The 18,974-nt window shown below is 42.3% G+C and overlaps 2 protein-coding genes across 2 annotated transcripts; both read left to right on the plus strand.

Annotated features, from left to right (window-relative positions):
* Positions 1-8,502: 8,502 nt before the first annotated feature.
* LOC133891195 (uncharacterized) lies at positions 8,503-10,792 on the plus strand. The gene is made up of 5 exons (XM_062331915.1): positions 8,503-8,704; positions 9,348-9,420; positions 9,495-9,543; positions 9,741-9,864; positions 10,561-10,792. The coding sequence occupies exons 1-5, from the start codon at positions 8,702-8,704 to the stop codon at positions 10,603-10,605; spliced, it is 294 nt and encodes a 97-aa protein (XP_062187899.1). The 5' UTR covers positions 8,503-8,701; the 3' UTR covers positions 10,606-10,792.
* A 2,080-nt stretch (positions 10,793-12,872) lies between these two features.
* On the plus strand, positions 12,873-18,327 carry LOC133890689 (uncharacterized). Its single transcript, XM_062331183.1, has 6 exons — positions 12,873-13,031; positions 13,117-13,304; positions 14,260-14,370; positions 14,442-16,747; positions 17,580-17,652; positions 17,766-18,327. Exons 1-6 carry the CDS (start codon positions 12,926-12,928, stop codon positions 17,913-17,915), a joined length of 2,934 nt encoding a protein of 977 aa, XP_062187167.1. The 5' UTR covers positions 12,873-12,925; the 3' UTR covers positions 17,916-18,327.
* Positions 18,328-18,974: the final 647 nt, after the last annotated feature.

Here is an 18,974-nt window from a genome sequence, read left to right on the forward strand (position 1 = left end):
GGGACATGCTACTAGAGGGGAACTTGCTGCCCGAGGGCGTCTACGACGCGAAGAAGATAATTTGTCCTTTAGGACTGGAAATAGAAAAAATACATGCATGTAAGCATGATTGTATCTTGTTTCATAGAGAGTATACAAACCTGGATCAATACCCTGTTAGTGGAGCCTATCGATATAAACGTAGAAATGACGGTGGTGACGGGGATGGAGACAAGAAAAGTAAAGGGCATCCTAGGAAGGTGGTGTAGTATTTTCCTGTAATTCCTTGACTGAAGCGATTGTTTGGCAATAGAAAGGAGGCCCAATTGGTGCGTTGGCATAAGGAAGGTTGTAAGAACAACACAGTGATACGACACCCTGTGGATTCCGCTTAGTGGTGAACCATTGATTCCACATTTGGTTGGTTTGCTGAAGAATTGAAAAATATTAGGTTTGCTATGAGCACAGATGGCATGAATTCATTCGGTAACATGAATACCTCACATAGCACCTAGCATGTTGTATTGTCGATCTACAACCCTCCACCTTGGCTTTGTACAAAGCAGAAATATATTATTTTGTCAACCATGATATCAGGACCGAAACAACCTGGCAATGATATCGATGTGTACCTTAGGCTTTTAGTCGATGATCTTAAGAAACTCTGGTCAGAAGGTATCGATGTTTTTGATCAATACAAGTAAGAGTACTTTACCTTGCATGCAATGTTGTTCATCACCATCAATGACCTGCTAACACTTCGTAACTTGCCAGGTCAGAGCAAAAGAAAAGGTGAAGCTTACACCCATTGCTTAGATGACACATGCAATTTGAGGTTGAACAACTCAAGTGTACATGTGGCATCGACGTTTACATCCTAAGAAGCACGGGTACCGAAATATGGACAAGCAGTTCGATGGCACAAGGGAGAAAGCGCTACCTCTAAGGCATTTCAGTGGGGAAGATGTCTACAATCAGGTTAAGAATATCAATGTTGTCCTTAGTAAGCAAAAATGATCCTCCAAGGATGATGAATAAAAAGGAATATGGAACAAGAAATCAATACTATTCGAGCTAGAGTATTGGAAAAAATTAGATGTTCTCCATTCTATCAACAACATGCATATAAAGAAAAATATCTGTGAGAGTCTGATCGATATATTGCTCCAAATAAAGCAAAAAGGAAATGATCATAAGAACGCACGAGCTGACCTTAAAGAAATGGGCTTAAGGCCAGAGCTTCATGCACATAATACGGGCAAAGAAAAACACCTACCCCAATAGCTACACGCTCTCCAAGAAGGAGGAAAAAGAATTATGTAAGTTCTTGCACAGTGTGAAAGTTCCCTCTGGTCACTCGTCCAACATTATAAGACTTGTTTCAGTGAAAGAGCTGAAAATGAATTTCATCATGATGAAATCCCATGATTGTCATGTGTTAATGACGTCACTGCTTTTGGTAGCTATTAAGAACATCCTCCCAATTAAGGTTCACGAGGCTATCCTGATCCTATACTTTTTCTTCAATGCAATTGAACAAAAGGTGCTCGATCCAAAGTCGCTGGAGGAGCTAGAAAAAAGATACTTTGAGACTCAATGTATTCTTGAGGCGTATTTCCCGCCATCCTTTTTCTATAACATGGCACATCTCACTGCTCACATTGTGAAGGAGATACACTACTTTGGCCCCGTGTTCCTGCATCACATGTTTCTTTATGAGAGATTTATGAACATTCTCAAGTAGTACATAAGGAATTGAGCCTTTTCTAAGGGATGCATCGTGTAGGGTTATGTGAAGGAGGAGGTATTGGAGTGATTTGTTGATTACATTGACCCAAATAACCCAATTGGTATGCCTAAGTCTCTCCATGAGGGGAGGCTCACATGTGTAGGGGTTCTGGGGAAGATGGCAATAACTCTTGATTCGAAGGTATATGACCAAACTCATTTCCTCGTGCTGCAACAAATGAGCGAAGTGTGCCCACATATCGATGAGCACAAGCAGATGCTACTTGAAGAGAATCCAGGGCAAACCGAAGCTCGGGTTGCGAGGCAACATATGCAAATGTTCACCACTTCGTTTCGAGATTGAATTATACAATCTAGCACTCCTACAAGTGCTACGATAAAAAAAACCAGCACTGGGCCCTATATACATAATTATGACATATCAAGGACACAATATAAATGGATACGCATTTTACACAGTTACCCAAGATGAGAAGAAGTTATACCAGAACAGTGGTGCCCGTATAGATGCTTATAACAATGACATGCAAAGGGACACATACTACGGTCAAATAGAGGAGATCTGGGAGTTCAACTACTTGGGATTCAAGGTAGCCCTGTTTCGGTGCCATTGGGTACAAGGGACAAATGGCGTCACTAATGACAAGTATGGGTTCACTAGCATTGATCTCAAACAAATCTGAACCTTTCATACTTGCTAAAAATGTTTGCCAAGTCTTTTTTGTGTCTGACACAGCAAAGAAGAAATGATATGTGGTTCTCGTTGGAAAAAAAAACGTATCGTCGGAGTTGTAAACATCGTTGATGAGGAGGACTTCAATCAATTCGATGAAGTCCCCCTTTTTGCTACTGCAATCGTGCCATACCTTTTGCCAACTGAGAAAACTCCATACATGCGCTCCGACCATAACGAAGGGATCCGTGTCAAGAAAGCATAAAAACGACGAATTTGAATTTTAGTGTCAAATTTGTAATATTAATGGCTAATTTGAATTTGTATATATTAAATTTGTAATATTAATGTCAAATTTGAATTTTAGGTTTCAAGTTATTTGAATTTGTAATATTAATGTCAAAATTGTAATATTAATTTCAAATTTGAATTTTAGGTTTTAAGTTATTTGAATTTGTAATAGGTGACGGGTGAAGAGTATTACTGTCACCTTTTTCGCTTCATCGGATGGTCCGGTGCTCTCTTTTCCTCCTCAGAGGATCATCCAACGTTCAGATCTCTGCTAGGTCCCTCTGATATCTTGAAAATTGTCCGGTGAGTTCAATTTTATCATCACCAGATTATCCGACATTTAGAACTCCATGGTCTGCTCAAATTGGTCTGGCATTTGCAACGGATCATCCGGTGTGTTATCATAGGTGACGTGTGATATTCGTCACCCGTCACCTTTTACTATCTTCACCCGTCACTTATTACAAGTCATAAGTGACGGGTGATATTATTCACCCGTCACCTATGACCATATATGTATATATAGTCTCAGCCCTCCGTGTCATTTTGCCCAAGTCCTAGCCCGCCTCCAGCCTCCTCATCCCCGTGCCACCACCGAGCACCACCACGACTCTCCGCTGCTCATGGTTGGGTTTGTCGCCGCCCCACTCCACCCCACTGCTCCACTGCGCCTCTCCACTGCCCCGCTCCATTGAGCTTCTCCACCGAGCCACCCCGCTCCATTGAGCCGCCCCGCTCCACCATGCCTCTCCATCGCCCCGCTCCACTGAGCCTCTCCGTCAAGCCGCCCCACTCCACTACACCTCTCTGCCGCCTTGCCCAACGCTTCACCGCTGTAAGACCCCAACCTGGGATGTCATGTACCTCCCGTATCAGTCCTTAGATCAAGTAGTTGATACGCATAATATAACAGTTGTGGCATCATAGTCAACTTCATACATAAGTATAAAGATTTAGAGTACAAAAGGTTATAAACCAAATTGTTTATTACAAACCTGGCCGAACAGCTAGCAAAACTCAGCGAAAAGCAAAGACCCAAAGCCACAAGAAGCTAGGGTGCGAATGCGACCTCTAAGACTACTCTTTATTCTTGCCTTCACCTCCAGGGAAGTCGGCACCGGCTTCCTCATCTGAATGACAACAAGAGTGAGTACGGAAGGTACTCAACAAGCCCTATACTACTTCAAGGTGTTGATAGATGCATAAAGGGGTAATTCAAGGACAAGACTTTATGATTTAATTTTAAGCATAAAGCAGTTTATGCAAGTATTCAATTGTATCATTTATGATTGATTTTAAAATAGTTTAAATAGTTCAAAACCATGTAACAAGCTATATCTGGGGGTTTTTAGTCCTGGGAGGGGCTACACTTCACTTCGCAGTCCCATCATCACCTCTGGTATACCTCTAGTACCACACAGCTTCTGGCGGATTGAGCCAATAACATCATCACAAGGACATCTAGTCTACACATTCACTCATCAAGACATACGCACACATAGTCTAGTCAAAAAGGTTCTGTCTTCGCATTACTATGACCATGGACACGACTATTTGAATAGTTTTACACTCTACAGAGGTTATACAATGTACCCATGTGATGTGCTCAATCTTCAACCGTTGTAAGCGGAGGAGCGAATCATACCGAGATACTTCAATCACCTTTCCTACCAGGCTTTTCTATGAGACACCTCAAGTCCCAGAGTCCTTGGATAGAATACCAGATTGGTTATGCCATCTCTCAAAATATTCAGACAGAGGGGCAGATGGACACTTGACCTCTCGTTGCTCCCCAGTCTCCTAGTATGATGCCCAACCTAGTCCAGTGAAAAGAAGTCAAGTCCTGCCCATTCAAGATGCGTGGTTGCACCGGAGTTGCTTAAGCTTGGCCGCAAAATGACTTGGTTCTTAAGCGGTCATGGAAGATATCTTCTGGCAATGAATACCATAGAGGTAACTCAAGCCACCAGGAGCATCCTCGTCCAAAGTACTACTCCACTTGCCCCTGCTAATATAGTTTTCACCCATTTTTCCACACCACCCACCACATCCTACATGACATCAAGGATTTTACAACCATTAAGGATTCATGATATATGAGTTATCATTGATAACAGTAAATCTTATCTTCGAGGAGAGGTGTTTTAAAAGTGATATCTCTAATGAAGCGTATTCAATCCTAAACAAGTTAGATATCAAGGCATCGTCTGTAATTAATATATATAGCAACAGGTAATCCTAGGGTGATATGTATTTTGAAAGACACATTTAAGGCATAGCAAGTGTTGATAGGGTTAACTATTACAAGTTGTTTGTAAAATAGTAGTACGTAGCACATACGATAGCAGTTTGTGAGTCTAGTTTTAGTAGATCATGTGGATTAGTTAAAAACATAGGTTCAATACGATCAAGGAGATAGGACTTGCCTTCTCCAAGATTTTGTTCAATGTTTTGGTTGTATTCAGGATCTTTCTCGCTCTTGACGCTTCCTGCGCAACACTCACATAATTCTGGCCGATCTGCAATCATGACTACGGTCATTAACATGCTATATTAAAGAAGAATCAAATAAGACCAAACGAAAAGCCAAATGAGCTCTAATGTATATCACACTGTGATAGATATGTAGATCTTGAATTTAGATGAATTTCGGCAAAAGAATCACCAAAATCGAAGCTAGAATGGAAAAATTATGACTCTTGGAAGATCTCATCTAAAATTAAATCGAGAAAATACTAAATTACACTATTCATAGGTGGGACCCAATTGAACAGTAACTCAGTGGGGCCCACATGAACAATACTCGATTGGCTAGAATGGGCTCGTATTGGGCCTAACCTGGGCTTGGATGGGTCGAGTCGGGCTGCATAGTACTGGGCTGTATAGTACTAGCCCGCTCGGGTAGGGCTGGTCGGTTCGCTGGCTGCAAAGTTGGGTTGGCTCACTGGGGTGAGGCCTTTGTTGTTGGGCTGGTAGGCCGACGGTGTGTGGGTCGAGCCATGGTCCACTCGGCCGGACTGCACAGGTGAGAGAGCAGGCCCAGCCACGCATGCGCGCGGGTTTGCTGGCCAGTGGAACAGTGAAGGGGATCATCCAGTGGTGAGCAATCGTGGCAAAGCTATGCTGGAGAGATAGCCAGAATCGCGCTCCCAACGAGGACTCACAATGACAAAGATGTGATGGGCATCTACGCACTACAGGGAATTTGTCTAGAAGCTCGTTGACGGCTGGTGACGCTCGGGGTGGTGCCAGACAACGTTGAGGAAGATGGCGGCAGCGTAGCGAAACTGGACAGCACCACCCCTCAACTACATGTGGTCAACCTACACGGAAAAGGGGACTAGGGGTCCCTGAGCTACTTGGCCCGAAGGCTGGACCACACACAAGGGAATATGCACACCGGCGATGACCATGCCATGGGGGGCAGAGGACCAAACCATGGCTGCACACGGCCGTGCAAAGAGAGAGCATATTAACGATGACCCACTAGCTAGGAGGGTGTGCGAGGGGACTGGGATGCTCACCGAGCTTGAAAACAGCGAGAAGCTGGATGGCGACCGGCGAAGCGACAACGGGCTCCCGTCGGGGTTCCGATCGATGGAGAGCGGCACATGGATGATAGCGAGCTTGTGGTGCTTCTCGATAGCTTGCGGGGAAGAATCGACGATGGCGGAGCTACAGTGGCGAGAATGGCGACGATGACACGCGGTGGTGGTAGTGAGGTGGGGAAACACACAGAGAGAGAGACCAGACCTCTCTATTTATAGAGGGAGAGGACGCTGTGAGGCATTGCGATGCTTGCATCACACGATCGTCGATGAGCTGAGCGGCGATGAAGTGGCAAGGCGACGCCCACCTTTATTTCTGTGGCATGATCGGACTGCGCCGGCCATGCGCGTGCACAAGCGCGGAAGTCGCGCGGTGTCAGGCTCTTGGGCAGCATGCTGTGAGGATAGAGAGAGAGGAGATAGAATGAGAGTGCAGAGAGATGTTGTGGTGGGGGGGGGGGGCGAGAAAGTCGCCAGCACATTCATTGTGCCGGCCGTCGCGGTGGCACGACGTCGTGCTGGAGGAGAGGGAGAAGGCGCTCGTGGACGAGCGCGGGATGGGCGACTCGTGGATGGCCAGGGCTCGCGCGGGGCGCTAGCGAGTGGGCTAGCCGATGCGCAAGGAAGCTGGGCCAACAGTGCGGGAGAAGGGAGTCGGGCCGGTTGGCTGGCTTGCTGGGCCACGCCGAGAGGGAAAAAAAGAGAAGCGGCCCGAGGAGAGAAAGGGATTAGGCTCGGGTGAAAATGAGAAAAGGAAAAGAAAAGAAGGTTTGGGTTTAAATTCAAATAAGAGATTTGAATTTGGATTTGACTTTGGATTATGATCAATTCAAATGGGAATATTTGAATTATGAATTAGAAGTAAGGCTCTGAGATTTGGAAGATGATTTGAATTAATTGAATTTGAGCTACATAGAATCTAAGAATAGATTTGAAATTGAGAGACATTCAATTTTAAATCTCCATGCAAAGAACCATAAAAAACCATAAAACAATGCATATGAACCAATTTAATGGTGGGATTATTTTAAAAATAACTCTAGTGCATTTTGTAATACCTAGTCAAGTTAATATATTTGAGTATGTATTTTTCCTTGATTTTAGTTTACTTAATTAATCACATTTTTTTTAATTTGTACTGAAAATTGCAATTAATTAACATGTTAAAAACGCAGGATGTTACAACCACTGCCTCGCCCGGCGCGACTTCGCCACCTCCACTGACATCTCTGCGTCACCTCACCCGACACCTCTCCGCTTCGTGCCTAGCCTTGATCGTCAACTCGTTTCAACGGGTTTTTTTGTGAGTTGTTATCTCCTCTTTTGATCTGAACACTTTGATTGCATGTTTTAATGTTCGATGATGATGAAATACACTGAAACTGGGCTTGCTATCTAAGTACAATAGATAAAACCTGTGTAGATCTCTGATAGCTTTGCTGATCCAGGTAGGTTCTGAGGGTTGTGTTTTGGGACTCTCTGGTAAGTCCATGTATACCAAGTTTTGGGATTCTGTTATTTATCTGTGCACTGCTTATTAGCGTGGATTCCTGGATTAGGTATTGTTGTAATGGTTGGAGCAGTAGAAGTTGATGGTTTATTCATTACTTGCTCTGTTGGTCTTCTGCTATATTAATTTCAATTTCTACGGGAATTTGTTTCCTTCAATAATTCTAAACATGATCTTACATGAATGTTGTCAAGTTCTGTATCTAGGTTTGATCTTAGTTTCATGCCCAGTTCTTGATGTATCCAGTGATTCAAAAGTAAAAGCGCCATCAAGAAGATGTAATAATAATTGCTCTCAGATGTTTCACAATAGCTGGCCACAGAAGAACAAGGTCATATAAATAAATTTTATGCTAGCCCCAGAAGAAACATATCAGTGACGGGTAGCTGCAGCAGCTCGCGGATACCTTCACATACCTGCATGTGGAATTGCCGAAAGTAAGATGTAGGGCAGAGTAACATCTGAGTTTAAGCAGATAACGTCGTGTGCAACGCCTATCGTCTACGATCTACTGCCTAAATGATTTCACCTAGCCACTTAGTAAATAATACGTATCTGTCACTGATGTGTTTCTTCCCAGCATAAAATTTATTTATATGCATATGTATGTATATGACATGCTTTTCTCATCAGCACTTTCGGTACTACAAAATTTGTGTTAAAATCATTTTTTAAGGAAAAAAACGCATCCGAAAATAGGCACTCGAGCAATTTGTTCGCTCCCTTGGAGCCGACATCGAGACGGTGCACACCACGGGCAAACGAGATCATGGAGGCAACCGGTCCGCCGTAGAACCGCTTTACGCGAAGACCTGTCTCCATCACCGCCTGCACTACGGCTCAGCTTCGCGGCGGTACGGTGCGAGGCCACCCGCTGCGGCGCAGATCCGGCCGACACTTCGCCGGCGCCGCCATTTCCCCAACCTCTCCCGGATCCGCTCTCCTTTTAGGATGGTACCGCCCTCTTTCTTGGCCTCGTTCTGTAGCCAGGGCCCTCTGCTCCCTCCGTTCCTGCATTCGCTGTTGTTCTTGGAAAAACGCCGTGCTTTTAGCTTTTGCGAAATCAAGCGAGGTATGAACATTCATGTGTTGCTGATGTCTAGCCATGCGCCTGATGAGAAGCTTGTCGATTCTGTGAGGAGCTTGGTTTAGCATAGATGCTTAGATTTAGCCGAAATGCTGTATTCACTGTCTAGTTACGAATTAAGCCTTTCTTGCTCTTTCTTTTTTCTTTCAAAAGATTTCGGCTTAGTAGGTAACAACTGTAATTAGAGGTGCATATGGTCGGCTACGGATTAGTCTTTGTCAAATGTCCAATGTGGAAGAATGAATTGGTGATTTTCATCAATTGTGTGGTGTCCGATTCGATTTCATCTATATGTTAGTAGTTTGAGCTTAAGATTTTCGATCTAGGATGAACAAAACTTTTGTTCTCACTGTGAAACTAGCCATTAACAGATAGCTTGAATTTATATGTGTAGCATGCTTTGTAAGCAGTAAATTAAGGCTAGAATATCTCCATGACGATAGATGTTTATGCCACGCTTTGCCTCCCAATGATGGTTATGGTAATGGTAAGGTTTTTGACTCTTTGTAGGATAGAGAAGCCAAGAAAGAAGGATTCAGGAAGTATCTTGAATCCAGTGGTGTGCTTGATTACCTCACGAAAGGTATGTGCTCTGTTATGCATATCTTGGCAAATTACAGTCGTTTGAGCTGCTTTCCGCTTCTCATTGTCTTGCAGTCCTTGTTGCGCTGTATGAGGAAAATGACAAGCCTCCATCTGCAGTTGAGTGAGTTCACCTGACTTTGTGTCATGTATATTTCATGACCCATCTTGAAGAGGAATGACTCATGATTGTCTTTGGTTATTCATGAAATTGAAGCTTGGTTCAATGATCCTTGATTGCCTACAGATTTTTCCTAAAATGGCATGAGAGGAAACATTTTGGATCATTTTTGTGAAACAACTAACATATTTTTATCCCAGATTTGTTCAGCAGAAACTGGGTGGTCCATCAATTTCTGACTATGAAAAGCTCAAGGCTGAGAGGTTGGATCTGCAGTTGAAGTATAATGAGCTTTTGGATACCCAGAAGGAAACATGCAGACAGGTAAACCATGTTACTTTTTTTTAATGAGCTACCCTATCCTGTTACATGGAATTCCAAATTTCTAATGCATAGTAGCCTAGTGTTACGACGTGTACATTTTGTTTTCTCACAAATATATTTAAGTGTTAGTAGTTATTACATCAGAATACTTCTTTGAAGTCATTCAATTTATTTTGATGTTTGAACTCATGCATTCCGAAAATGTTCTCATTGCATTGATTTGGTCCTTGCACTTTGGTCTTGGGCATGTTTTGGTGCTCCACCAGCTTGTGTAACATTTAGTTGTACTGAACTGGACAAACTTGGATGTAGTTATACCAATTCAAATAAAATTTTCTTTTCCTCGATATGATTCAGCCAAAACATTTTGCCCTGTATGGTCTTGCTTCTTTCCTCATGCCTGTGTCTGGCTTATTGCGTCAGAATTTTTCATACTGTAAGATAGGTACAGCACTTGACAAAGAATTGGCATAGCAAGCTAGATGGTATCCTGAACCCAGTTTAGCCCGTGGCTTCGTGAAAACTAGTTACCTTATATTGTGCGATTTTCTCATATGTCAGTTAGCATCTTAAACGTGCAAAATTTGATGCCTTCAGGACCAAAAAAAGGGCTTTAAATTTCTGAGCAAATGAAATTTACAAATGATGTCGATAGAAATGAAACTTTATTGGTTAATCTCTTGTCTCTCTTTGCAGCTGGAGGAACATAAGACTATGAAGTACGGTGCACCTTGGAACTGAAGCAACGGGTGTTGACATTGTAAATGTGTCGTGAAGCATGTACTTTTACGCCGGGTTGTATAAAATCGAAACATCTCTTGCTAAGTTCATCTCCACTCTGATGTATTTGTTGGAATTGGTCCATTTATGGCCTATTTATAAAATTTCAAAGCTCTCACACTTTAATCTCATAGTACAAGTTCAATGAGAGTTGGACATGTTTAAATAGTTGGCTCTCTCATTTATCTAAAATGGAAACACATGGGAGAGAGAAAGAGAGGGATTTTGGATACACATGTGCGCGCACATTTTGTGTGAAAAATCATGTAGAAATGACAGCCAATCGTACAATTATTATTTTTCCTTTTTATTCTGTTTTAATGTGATTAAACAGGTGTTTGAAAACAGAGATAGATATGACATTTTATTCTGGTGATTAAAGAGATCGAAACACTTAGTTTGATTGTCATTAATGACCATTTGTGACAAAAAAAAAAAATTGCCATTTTATGGCTATATGAGAATCAGGAGACGTTCGGGTTGTGTCTCTGTCTTTTCTTCTCATTTTCCCCATTCCTCTTCTCTCTCGTGAGCGCTACTGAACTGCATCGTTGCCAAGCCTTGTTGTCCTCTTTTCTCAGTGTGCCCCGAGAAGGAGAGTAGGATCTTCGAAACTAGTATCGCGTAGAGACCTGTATGGGATGGCAATCAGGTTTTTTTGGTAGCGCTTAGCGCAATCGCTCGGTGACTGCTATGTCTACTGTGTCCTCGATTTCAACTACTTCCCCTTTACGGACGTCCTCGACTGTGACTACTTCGACTGCGCTCGAGGAGCTGCTTTCGCGACATCGATTAGATTGCCCTCACGGAAGCTCATTTTCATTAACCCAACAAATAAGTTGTGCGTGCAACACCTGCTGGTTCTAGTGTTTGCATCTAGTACTTTGTAGTTTTCCTCCTAATAAAATCTGGACCTAATTTTTGTTGCAATTTTCCAACAATATTCACTATCCCATTTTACTCCTCTTGATCCCATTGGATATGATAGCACCCAATCCATTCCCAGATATCGCAAATCATCGGTGGAGGATCAAACCTTTGACAATTATGAGCAGTTATCAGGTGAGGATTATGAGCAGTTGTCTGGCGAGGATGAAGAAAGGGAGCGCATTATTGACTTATTTTCTTGGCATCCGTACCTATGAACTGTACAACAGTTTGGAGGAGATGTCAGAGTATAGGATTTGGCATGTAACAATACGCATGATGATTGTTGGGAAGATTCAAATACAACCTGCTCAAAGAAATCGTCGATGATATTTCTTCAGCGGACGGTTGAAATTAGAATAAATTGCTGGAAAGCTGAGGCAAAGCATTCGAGGTTTTGATAAGGAAGTAATGAGAATATATAAGGTGTAGGCATAACCAAGGATCCAAATACCGGATTACTTAAAATTTTATTTTGTTGTTGTTGGTTTGGTCTTTCGTTATCAAACACTGAGATTACATCAAAATTTAAATTTGTATGGAATCAGATTACCGGCCTGTGCTATATTTAGTTTTTTTTTTATTTTTATATTTCTTAAATTGAAAATTTACAAAAATAGGAGCCCATTTTGAAAAATAAAAAATCCAATGGGAAACATGTTTAAAAAATAAAAATGCTACATTCCATTGCTCTTAAAATTCAAAACACTATCAAAATTGTCATAAAAATTCTGAAACAAATTTATGGTGTATAAGATACTATGATCCAGCTCTCCAAAAAATTCAGACAAAAACATGACCTATATAATGAGAAATGAAAAAGATAAATTTCATTATACAGTCATTTTCGTTTCTCATTGAAAAAGACAAAAATATGACATGTACAACTCTATAAAAAAAATTGTCTTTTTTTTTCTTATTGTATAAGTATTTGTTTGAGTTGAAAATTTTGGTAGAGCTAGATTATAGTATTCTCTACATTATATTTTTTCAGAATTGTTCATTGCTATTTCGATAGTATTTTGAATTTTGAAGTATTGAAATAATGTATTTTGTTGACATATGTCATCCTTTCAACGAACGACATGAGTCTATGTATATATATGTTATTTTTTAAAACAGATGTCTATTTTTGTAAATTTTCAATTTAAGAAATATAACGATAAAAAAAGTTCCTATATTTACCGGTCCAGCCGGTGCAACAACAAAGATGGTACCTTCTCTGGCCCTATCTTCAGCAGGCGGTGCTTTACGATCCGCGCTGGGTAATCGGTCGGCCCATACTGAATCTTCTCCGAAATGTATTTTCGCAGTTCGGCCCCTCAAACAGTCAAAAACTCCTCCGCCTCTCGCAATGCCGCCGCCCCTCTTCGCCTCCGCCACCGCCACCCGCTTCGCCGCCCACTGGGTCGCCGACGCCCTCGCCAGCGACGAGGCCCTCCACTTCTCCGCCATCAAGGGTAAGCGTCCAACCCTAAGCGCGCCTCCTCGGTTCGCTTCGACGCCTTCGCTCTCTCACCTAGGGTGGTTATTGGCGCTGCGCAGCGCTGGTGGGCGCCTCGCCGGATTGCCTCGCTGGCGCCCCGGAGGCAGCGCGGGAGAGGGTGGCGCTCCGGTGCCTGCAGGAGGTCGCCTCCGTCGCGGCCGGGGGCGATGCCGCGGCGACGGCGGGGGTGCTTAGGGTTGACGCCGCCCGCTCCTGCGAGGACTTGCTGCTTGAGCTCATAGGAGAGGTGCGTGGTTCGTGCGACCGCATGCAATCTTGCGGTTCTGATTCCCCTTCCATTTTGTCGAAGGGTCTTTTTGTCGAACAGTAGTGCAGGTTTGTGTGAGTGCTTGCATTTGCTTCTGTTCATGTGGGTATGTGGATGATGTCACTTGGAAACATTTGGGTAGCTATTGGTAGCCTTTTGGTTCCTGTATTCTATAGTTGTGTTGTGTAGGATTGGTCACTGGTAGAGTGGTAGTAGTAGAGCCTCGCCCGTGAGGGAGCATAGAAATATCCTGACTCTAGCAAATGCGAGTTTTGGGGATTGATATAAATCTGGAGTCTGGACAGTGTATCTGATTGCTATCCTATCTTGATAGGCGATGCCACTGCCACAATGCGTTGAAACTCCAAAAACAAAGGAAAACAAAGTGGGATAAGTTTATAGGATTTTCATTCCATGATAGACTGGGAGTTGATTTTCCAACATTTGGCTAGATGTGCATTTTTAGGGTAAATCTGTTGTGTTTTTTGTTCAGAACTCTGGTGTAACTCTGTTTCTGCCCTTAGTAGATCACTGATCCAATATTCTAATTTTTGCAATATTGATATGCTGGACCCTGTTATTAATCGAGTTGATGTATTCTGGTTATATGCTTCATGATATTTCCCTTAGCTGATTCCTCAAAAATAAGTCAGGGGAGTCGTCTTTGCTGTCATTCATCGCATAATGACATTAGCGTCCATGCACATCTAGTGTGGAAACTTCCTAATTATGTGTGGAGTGTAGTGCTTATTGGTGCTTCTTTGTAATTAAGTGTGACTTGACTTTTCACATTTTGAAGAAAACTCCTATGTGCTTTTAGTTGTCTATTTTTTAAAAAAGTAGACATGTTGCAATTTGATTGTTACCACATATCAAGCCCTTCCCAGTTTCCAGATGATTTGAGATTTGTGTTACGTGAGCGTAAAATTTGCAGGTCGGAAGTTCAGGAACTTTCGAGAAGGATATGCTTCAGCCATTCAGTCAAGACATCAAGAACATTATATGTATCAAGAAACCTACATTACCAGAAACTTCATTTGAGTTGGTAAGTTAAAGAGCTATTGTCAAAATTAAAAATAGAAAAAGGTTATATTAAACTTCTTATTTTCTCTTCAGCTCAAAGAAGTTGACCCAGAGATCGCAGCTGTGGCCCCACCATCCCAATTGGAGCAGAATGGCACCAACCAACGTGACGATGATCAGTCCTTGTGCAGCAGCCACGATCATGTAAATATAGAGAGGCCTAGGTTCCCTACAGACAATGCTGAGCTTCAGCAAGAGACTCCAGCAGATTTAGTCGATGGAACAGAAGCAAGAAATCTCCAAAAGGATCCAATCGCACCAACTTCTGTTTTTCACGAACCATGTACATCTGACGGTAGGTCTTACGATCATGTGCAAGAAGATGATATGGGTGCTGTTGGTTTAGGTGCCAGGTCTCCAGAAAAGAATCCTATTGTGGAGGGGAACATGCCAGTTGGAGCTGTGAATGCTTCAGCTAGCTGCGATGCGGCTTTTCAGGGAAGCATTAGTGAATCGGTGTCCAAGCAGGATGCAGAGAATCATGCTACCATTATTCAACCACAATCTCGTAGAGAAAAATCTCCAAATCCACCCCACCATATCGATGGAGAGAAGCCACATGATGGTGGTGCCAACGATCAGTCATTGAAGGATCCCAGCCATGAAGGGCTGAACACGCGCGCTACTGTAGCTCCAGATTTTGACAGAAGCAACGATGCCTTACCAACAAATGCATCTGAACCTGGGCACTTGCCTGAGTTCATTACTGCACAGGATACAAACATGATTTCACAACCTCACAGCAGCAAAACTGATCTGAGTGCTCTGCAACATGAAACTGGTGAGAAAGTAAATCAAGATCTGGATGATGACAGTGCTAATATTCGACCAGTGGAAAAGGATCATGTTCATGAGAAGCTGACTCTGCAAGCAGCTAGCTCTTTACCTTCTGTAAGCTGCAATGATGCAATTCAAGGAGGTAAATCTGAAACCAACCATCTGCCAGGGAATGCTACAGAGCATACTACGGTGTTTGAAGAGCAAAATGGTGGCAAGTCTCATCTAGAAGTCAGTGGTGCTGACAAAGTTAATCAAGCTCTACATGATGATGGCAGCATCTTGGAAAAGAATACGGTCCATGGAGGGCTGAATGTGCAGACTGCTCCAATGAGTCAAAACTGCAATATAGCCTTACATGATAAAATTTCAGAAGCCAATTATTTATCTGAGCAGAATACTGGAAAGAACAGAACTGATGTTCAGAAAGGTAGTTGCAGTACTTCTGTTTCAAACTCTGCTCAGGATGGAGGTGGAAAAAGTGCAACAAAGACATCAAACAAGGAAAATCTTAGGGATACTTTTACGGAAATATCACATGTCCCTTCCCCAGATGGTAGTTTCTGTGGCACTGCAGCTGCTGGTCTTCTGTCAATGACTGACAAAATGTCGTTCTGGCCCAAGGATCAAGACACCAATGATTCTCTTGGGGCCTTGTCGCAACAAGATTTGTGCATAAAATGTGGTAAAGATGGTCAGTTGCTGAAATGTAGCGTCTGCTTGTTAGCCGCTCATGATAGCTGTTTCGGTTCATCGGTGACATTCGAAGAGACCGACCTGTTCTACTGCCCGGTATGCTTCTATACGAAAGCCACTGAAGCATATCAAAAGGCAAAGAAAACATATTGTGAAGCTAGGAAGAACCTTTCTGCTTTTCTTGGCACAACACAATTGGTCCGGCAACATGATGAGCAACTAACTGGAGTTCTGCCAAGAGCTGCCAACAGAGAGGGGCATTTGAATGTGTGTGATCCATCAAAAAGGAAAAATATCCATCAAAATGAAGCAGGTAACCTTGCTCATCAGGATGAAGAGCCTGATCAGCAGCGGAAGAAGCAGAAAATTTATGCTACAGGTAATGGTTGTCCTGAGGAGGTAGTCACTAAGAAGGCATCCCCTGTTCGGAATCCTGATGTTGCACCCATGAATAAACATTCTGTACTCAAGAATAATAGTAGCAAACGAGTTCAGGATGCAGAGCAACAGCCGCAATTGGAAAGCAAAGAAGCTGACGAAGAAGCTGGTAATGGCAATTCATCCCATGAAAAAAGTTCATCCCAGAACAGATGTGGTCCTTCTGCATATCAGGAAGTTGAGGCTGACAAAGAGGATGGTCCTACAAATTCTCACCAATCTGGTGATTCTGATGAAAAAGAAGCTACATCTTCAAATGACTCTGGCAAGCGATCATCACCCCCTTGGCGTAACATGAGACACAGCAAAGCAAGATTACAAGAAAAGGAGACAGTGGTATATAGTAAATCTAGAAAAACTGTTGTGCAGCAGGATCAACACATGCCTTCCCCATCAAGAAAAAGAAATTATGCACCACACAAGCGTTAGTAAGTGTTAGAGTGTAGTTTCATCCCACGTCTTTCCCTAAATTTATTTGCACTTGCTGTGTTCATATAGCCAAAAGCCTAATTAATGTAGTTTCTTTAGATTGACTAAACATGACTGAGGTCTTTAGTTAATTTAGAGTCAAATGATATTGAGAGTGCTGGTTTAGATATGCAATAAATAAAGCTCCACCACGGATGTCGATGGGATGGCATGTAGTGTGTCCCAATGCTCCCTTGTTTTTTATAACGGTATTGCTCTTTTTTTCTTGCTCGAACAGTTTCCGTTATTTTCTTTTTTGACGCAAAACTGTGGGGGAGTTAGCTCAATATCATGGATAACATGTTGCCAATCAGCTTTGACATGGTTCAAACTTTCAAGGTCCTAAAGTCTTATAAGAAAACACTAACTCTGAGATGATGCTGATATGATTGAAAGTCATCCTCATTTTTCGTGCATGACTTTGAATTCAGAATACCAGATGGAGTTTTTGCATACATGGTTAGTTCTATGATATTCTGGTTAGAATTGTGAAGGTAGATCACACTTAATTGAGATGTTGCCTTACCAATGGTGGTTTGTTATGATTAAGCACATGTTGAATGGACACAAATGGTATGACCCTCTGTTGTGTGTCAATAGCCATGGTAAAATATTCTGTACACATCAAAAAAGGAAAGTGAATCATAAAATGAGCCAGCTCTCTTAGAGTACCGGTGTTTATTTGCATATATTCAGGTATTCCATTTATTGTGGAAAGTTTTGTTTCTTAAAATGTACCATTTTATGGTGTCTGTCTTGCTATTCCTAGAACTGAGCGCATCTATCTTGCAGTTCCAATCCTGTTGCACCATCTGGAAGGCGTTCGAAGCTCTGTTGGACGGAGGAAGAAGAAGCAACTTTGAAGGTACTTCGACTGTAAATTTTCATTGCTGAACTTGGGTGTTGCCAGGCTAGTTTTGTAAATAATTGTGTGGTTGCATGGCCTGTATATTTATACTTTTCACTGTGCTGATCCAGGAAGCAATGGCGAAGTTCACCCCACAGGAGGATGGCCCAACTCCATGGGTTCGGATACTAGAATATGGCAGGGACGTGTTTCACAGGACACGCCTCCCATCTGACTTGAGGGTCAAGTGGAGGAACATGAAGAAGAAAGAGGGCTCTTGACGCCGACAATCCCACATATAATGCAGCCATTGTGTCATGTTTAGTCTAACCCTTTCTTCGCCCCTTTGAGCCCATCCGTTGCCATCCCCCATGGAAGAATGCAAATATTGTGTGCTTACTCGCTGCAAGTAGGCATGCAAAGTTTCTTCCAAGAACAATGTTGTTTGCGTATTATAGTGAAATATGTAGCATGAATCATCTGTCAACTATGGGACTTCATTTCTGTGTTGTGGGGGTGGTAGGGATATGTAAAGAAACTGTACATAGTTGCACAAGTAGCTTACTGGTACCTTCGATCCCATGCCACACTTGTCCGAAATTGGGGGGTTATTGTAAAATGAAATGAAATGAAATGTTTGTCCTTCGCTGAAGAGTTAAAGAGGAACCCTGCCAAATATTATGTGCACTGGCACTACTCCTTTTGAATAGTATCCTACTATTCCTTTTTTTCTCTGCACTCAATTTGTGCAGTTCTCCATTGATGAATTAACCCTTCTTTAGAATTAGAGAAGCTTTGTTGTTTCTTTGGCAATATCTGCATTATTGAATCTAAAAGAAGATGAAAGTGCTAGTTTTTCGCAGTGAAGTGTGGGAGGCTTCAGGCAGATGGGCAGATGGTTCAGGAAGAATTGCAAACTGATATTGTGCTACGAGCACAAAAGATGAGCCATTTCTCTCACAGGTGAATTAAGTTGGTCAATTTTGTAGGGACATTTAGATTGTTTATCAGAAGTTTTAGTTAGTTAGCTAGTTAGCTGAGAAATTAGCTAGCTAGCTGAGATACAGTATAGATAACTGCGTACAGACAAATGGTCCAAAATTAAATGCAGCCCAAATCGTTACCGCAGATGCAGTGTTATGTTTCATCTACCATGAATATCCAACATAGACAGGGAACTAATGATTTCTGTATTGGCTAAGACTTCAGACTCGATAGGACCTAAAAGATTTTAGTGCAGTTAATGTTCTAACAGATAGGTTTCAGTAACAAAATAATGCTGGGAGGAATGCCTTGTTTGGAGACAATATAAATGAAAATAGTATTATTAGGCCAACTCC

The sequence above is a fragment of the Phragmites australis genome, chromosome 14 (assembly GCF_958298935.1).
Source record: "Phragmites australis chromosome 14, lpPhrAust1.1, whole genome shotgun sequence".
In the NCBI taxonomy this organism is placed as follows: Eukaryota; Viridiplantae; Streptophyta; class Magnoliopsida; order Poales; family Poaceae; genus Phragmites; species Phragmites australis.

Bases quoted from the DNA above. Each gene is read 5' to 3' on its own strand.
- LOC133891195 (XM_062331915.1), top strand. The intron at 9,421-9,494 runs GTATGTGCTCTG...ATTGTCTTGCAG, and splicing joins GCTTGATTACCTCACGAAAG to TCCTTGTTGCGCTGTATGAG. The intron at 9,544-9,740 runs GTGAGTTCACCT...TTTTTATCCCAG, and splicing joins AAGCCTCCATCTGCAGTTGA to ATTTGTTCAGCAGAAACTGG.
- LOC133890689 (XM_062331183.1), top strand. From the start codon at position 12,926: ATGCCGCCGCCCCTCTTCGCCTCCGCCACCGCCACCCGCTTCGCCGCC. The intron at 13,032-13,116 runs GTAAGCGTCCAA...GGCGCTGCGCAG, and splicing joins CCACTTCTCCGCCATCAAGG to CGCTGGTGGGCGCCTCGCCG. The intron at 17,653-17,765 runs GTACTTCGACTG...GTGCTGATCCAG, and splicing joins AAGAAGAAGCAACTTTGAAG to GAAGCAATGGCGAAGTTCAC.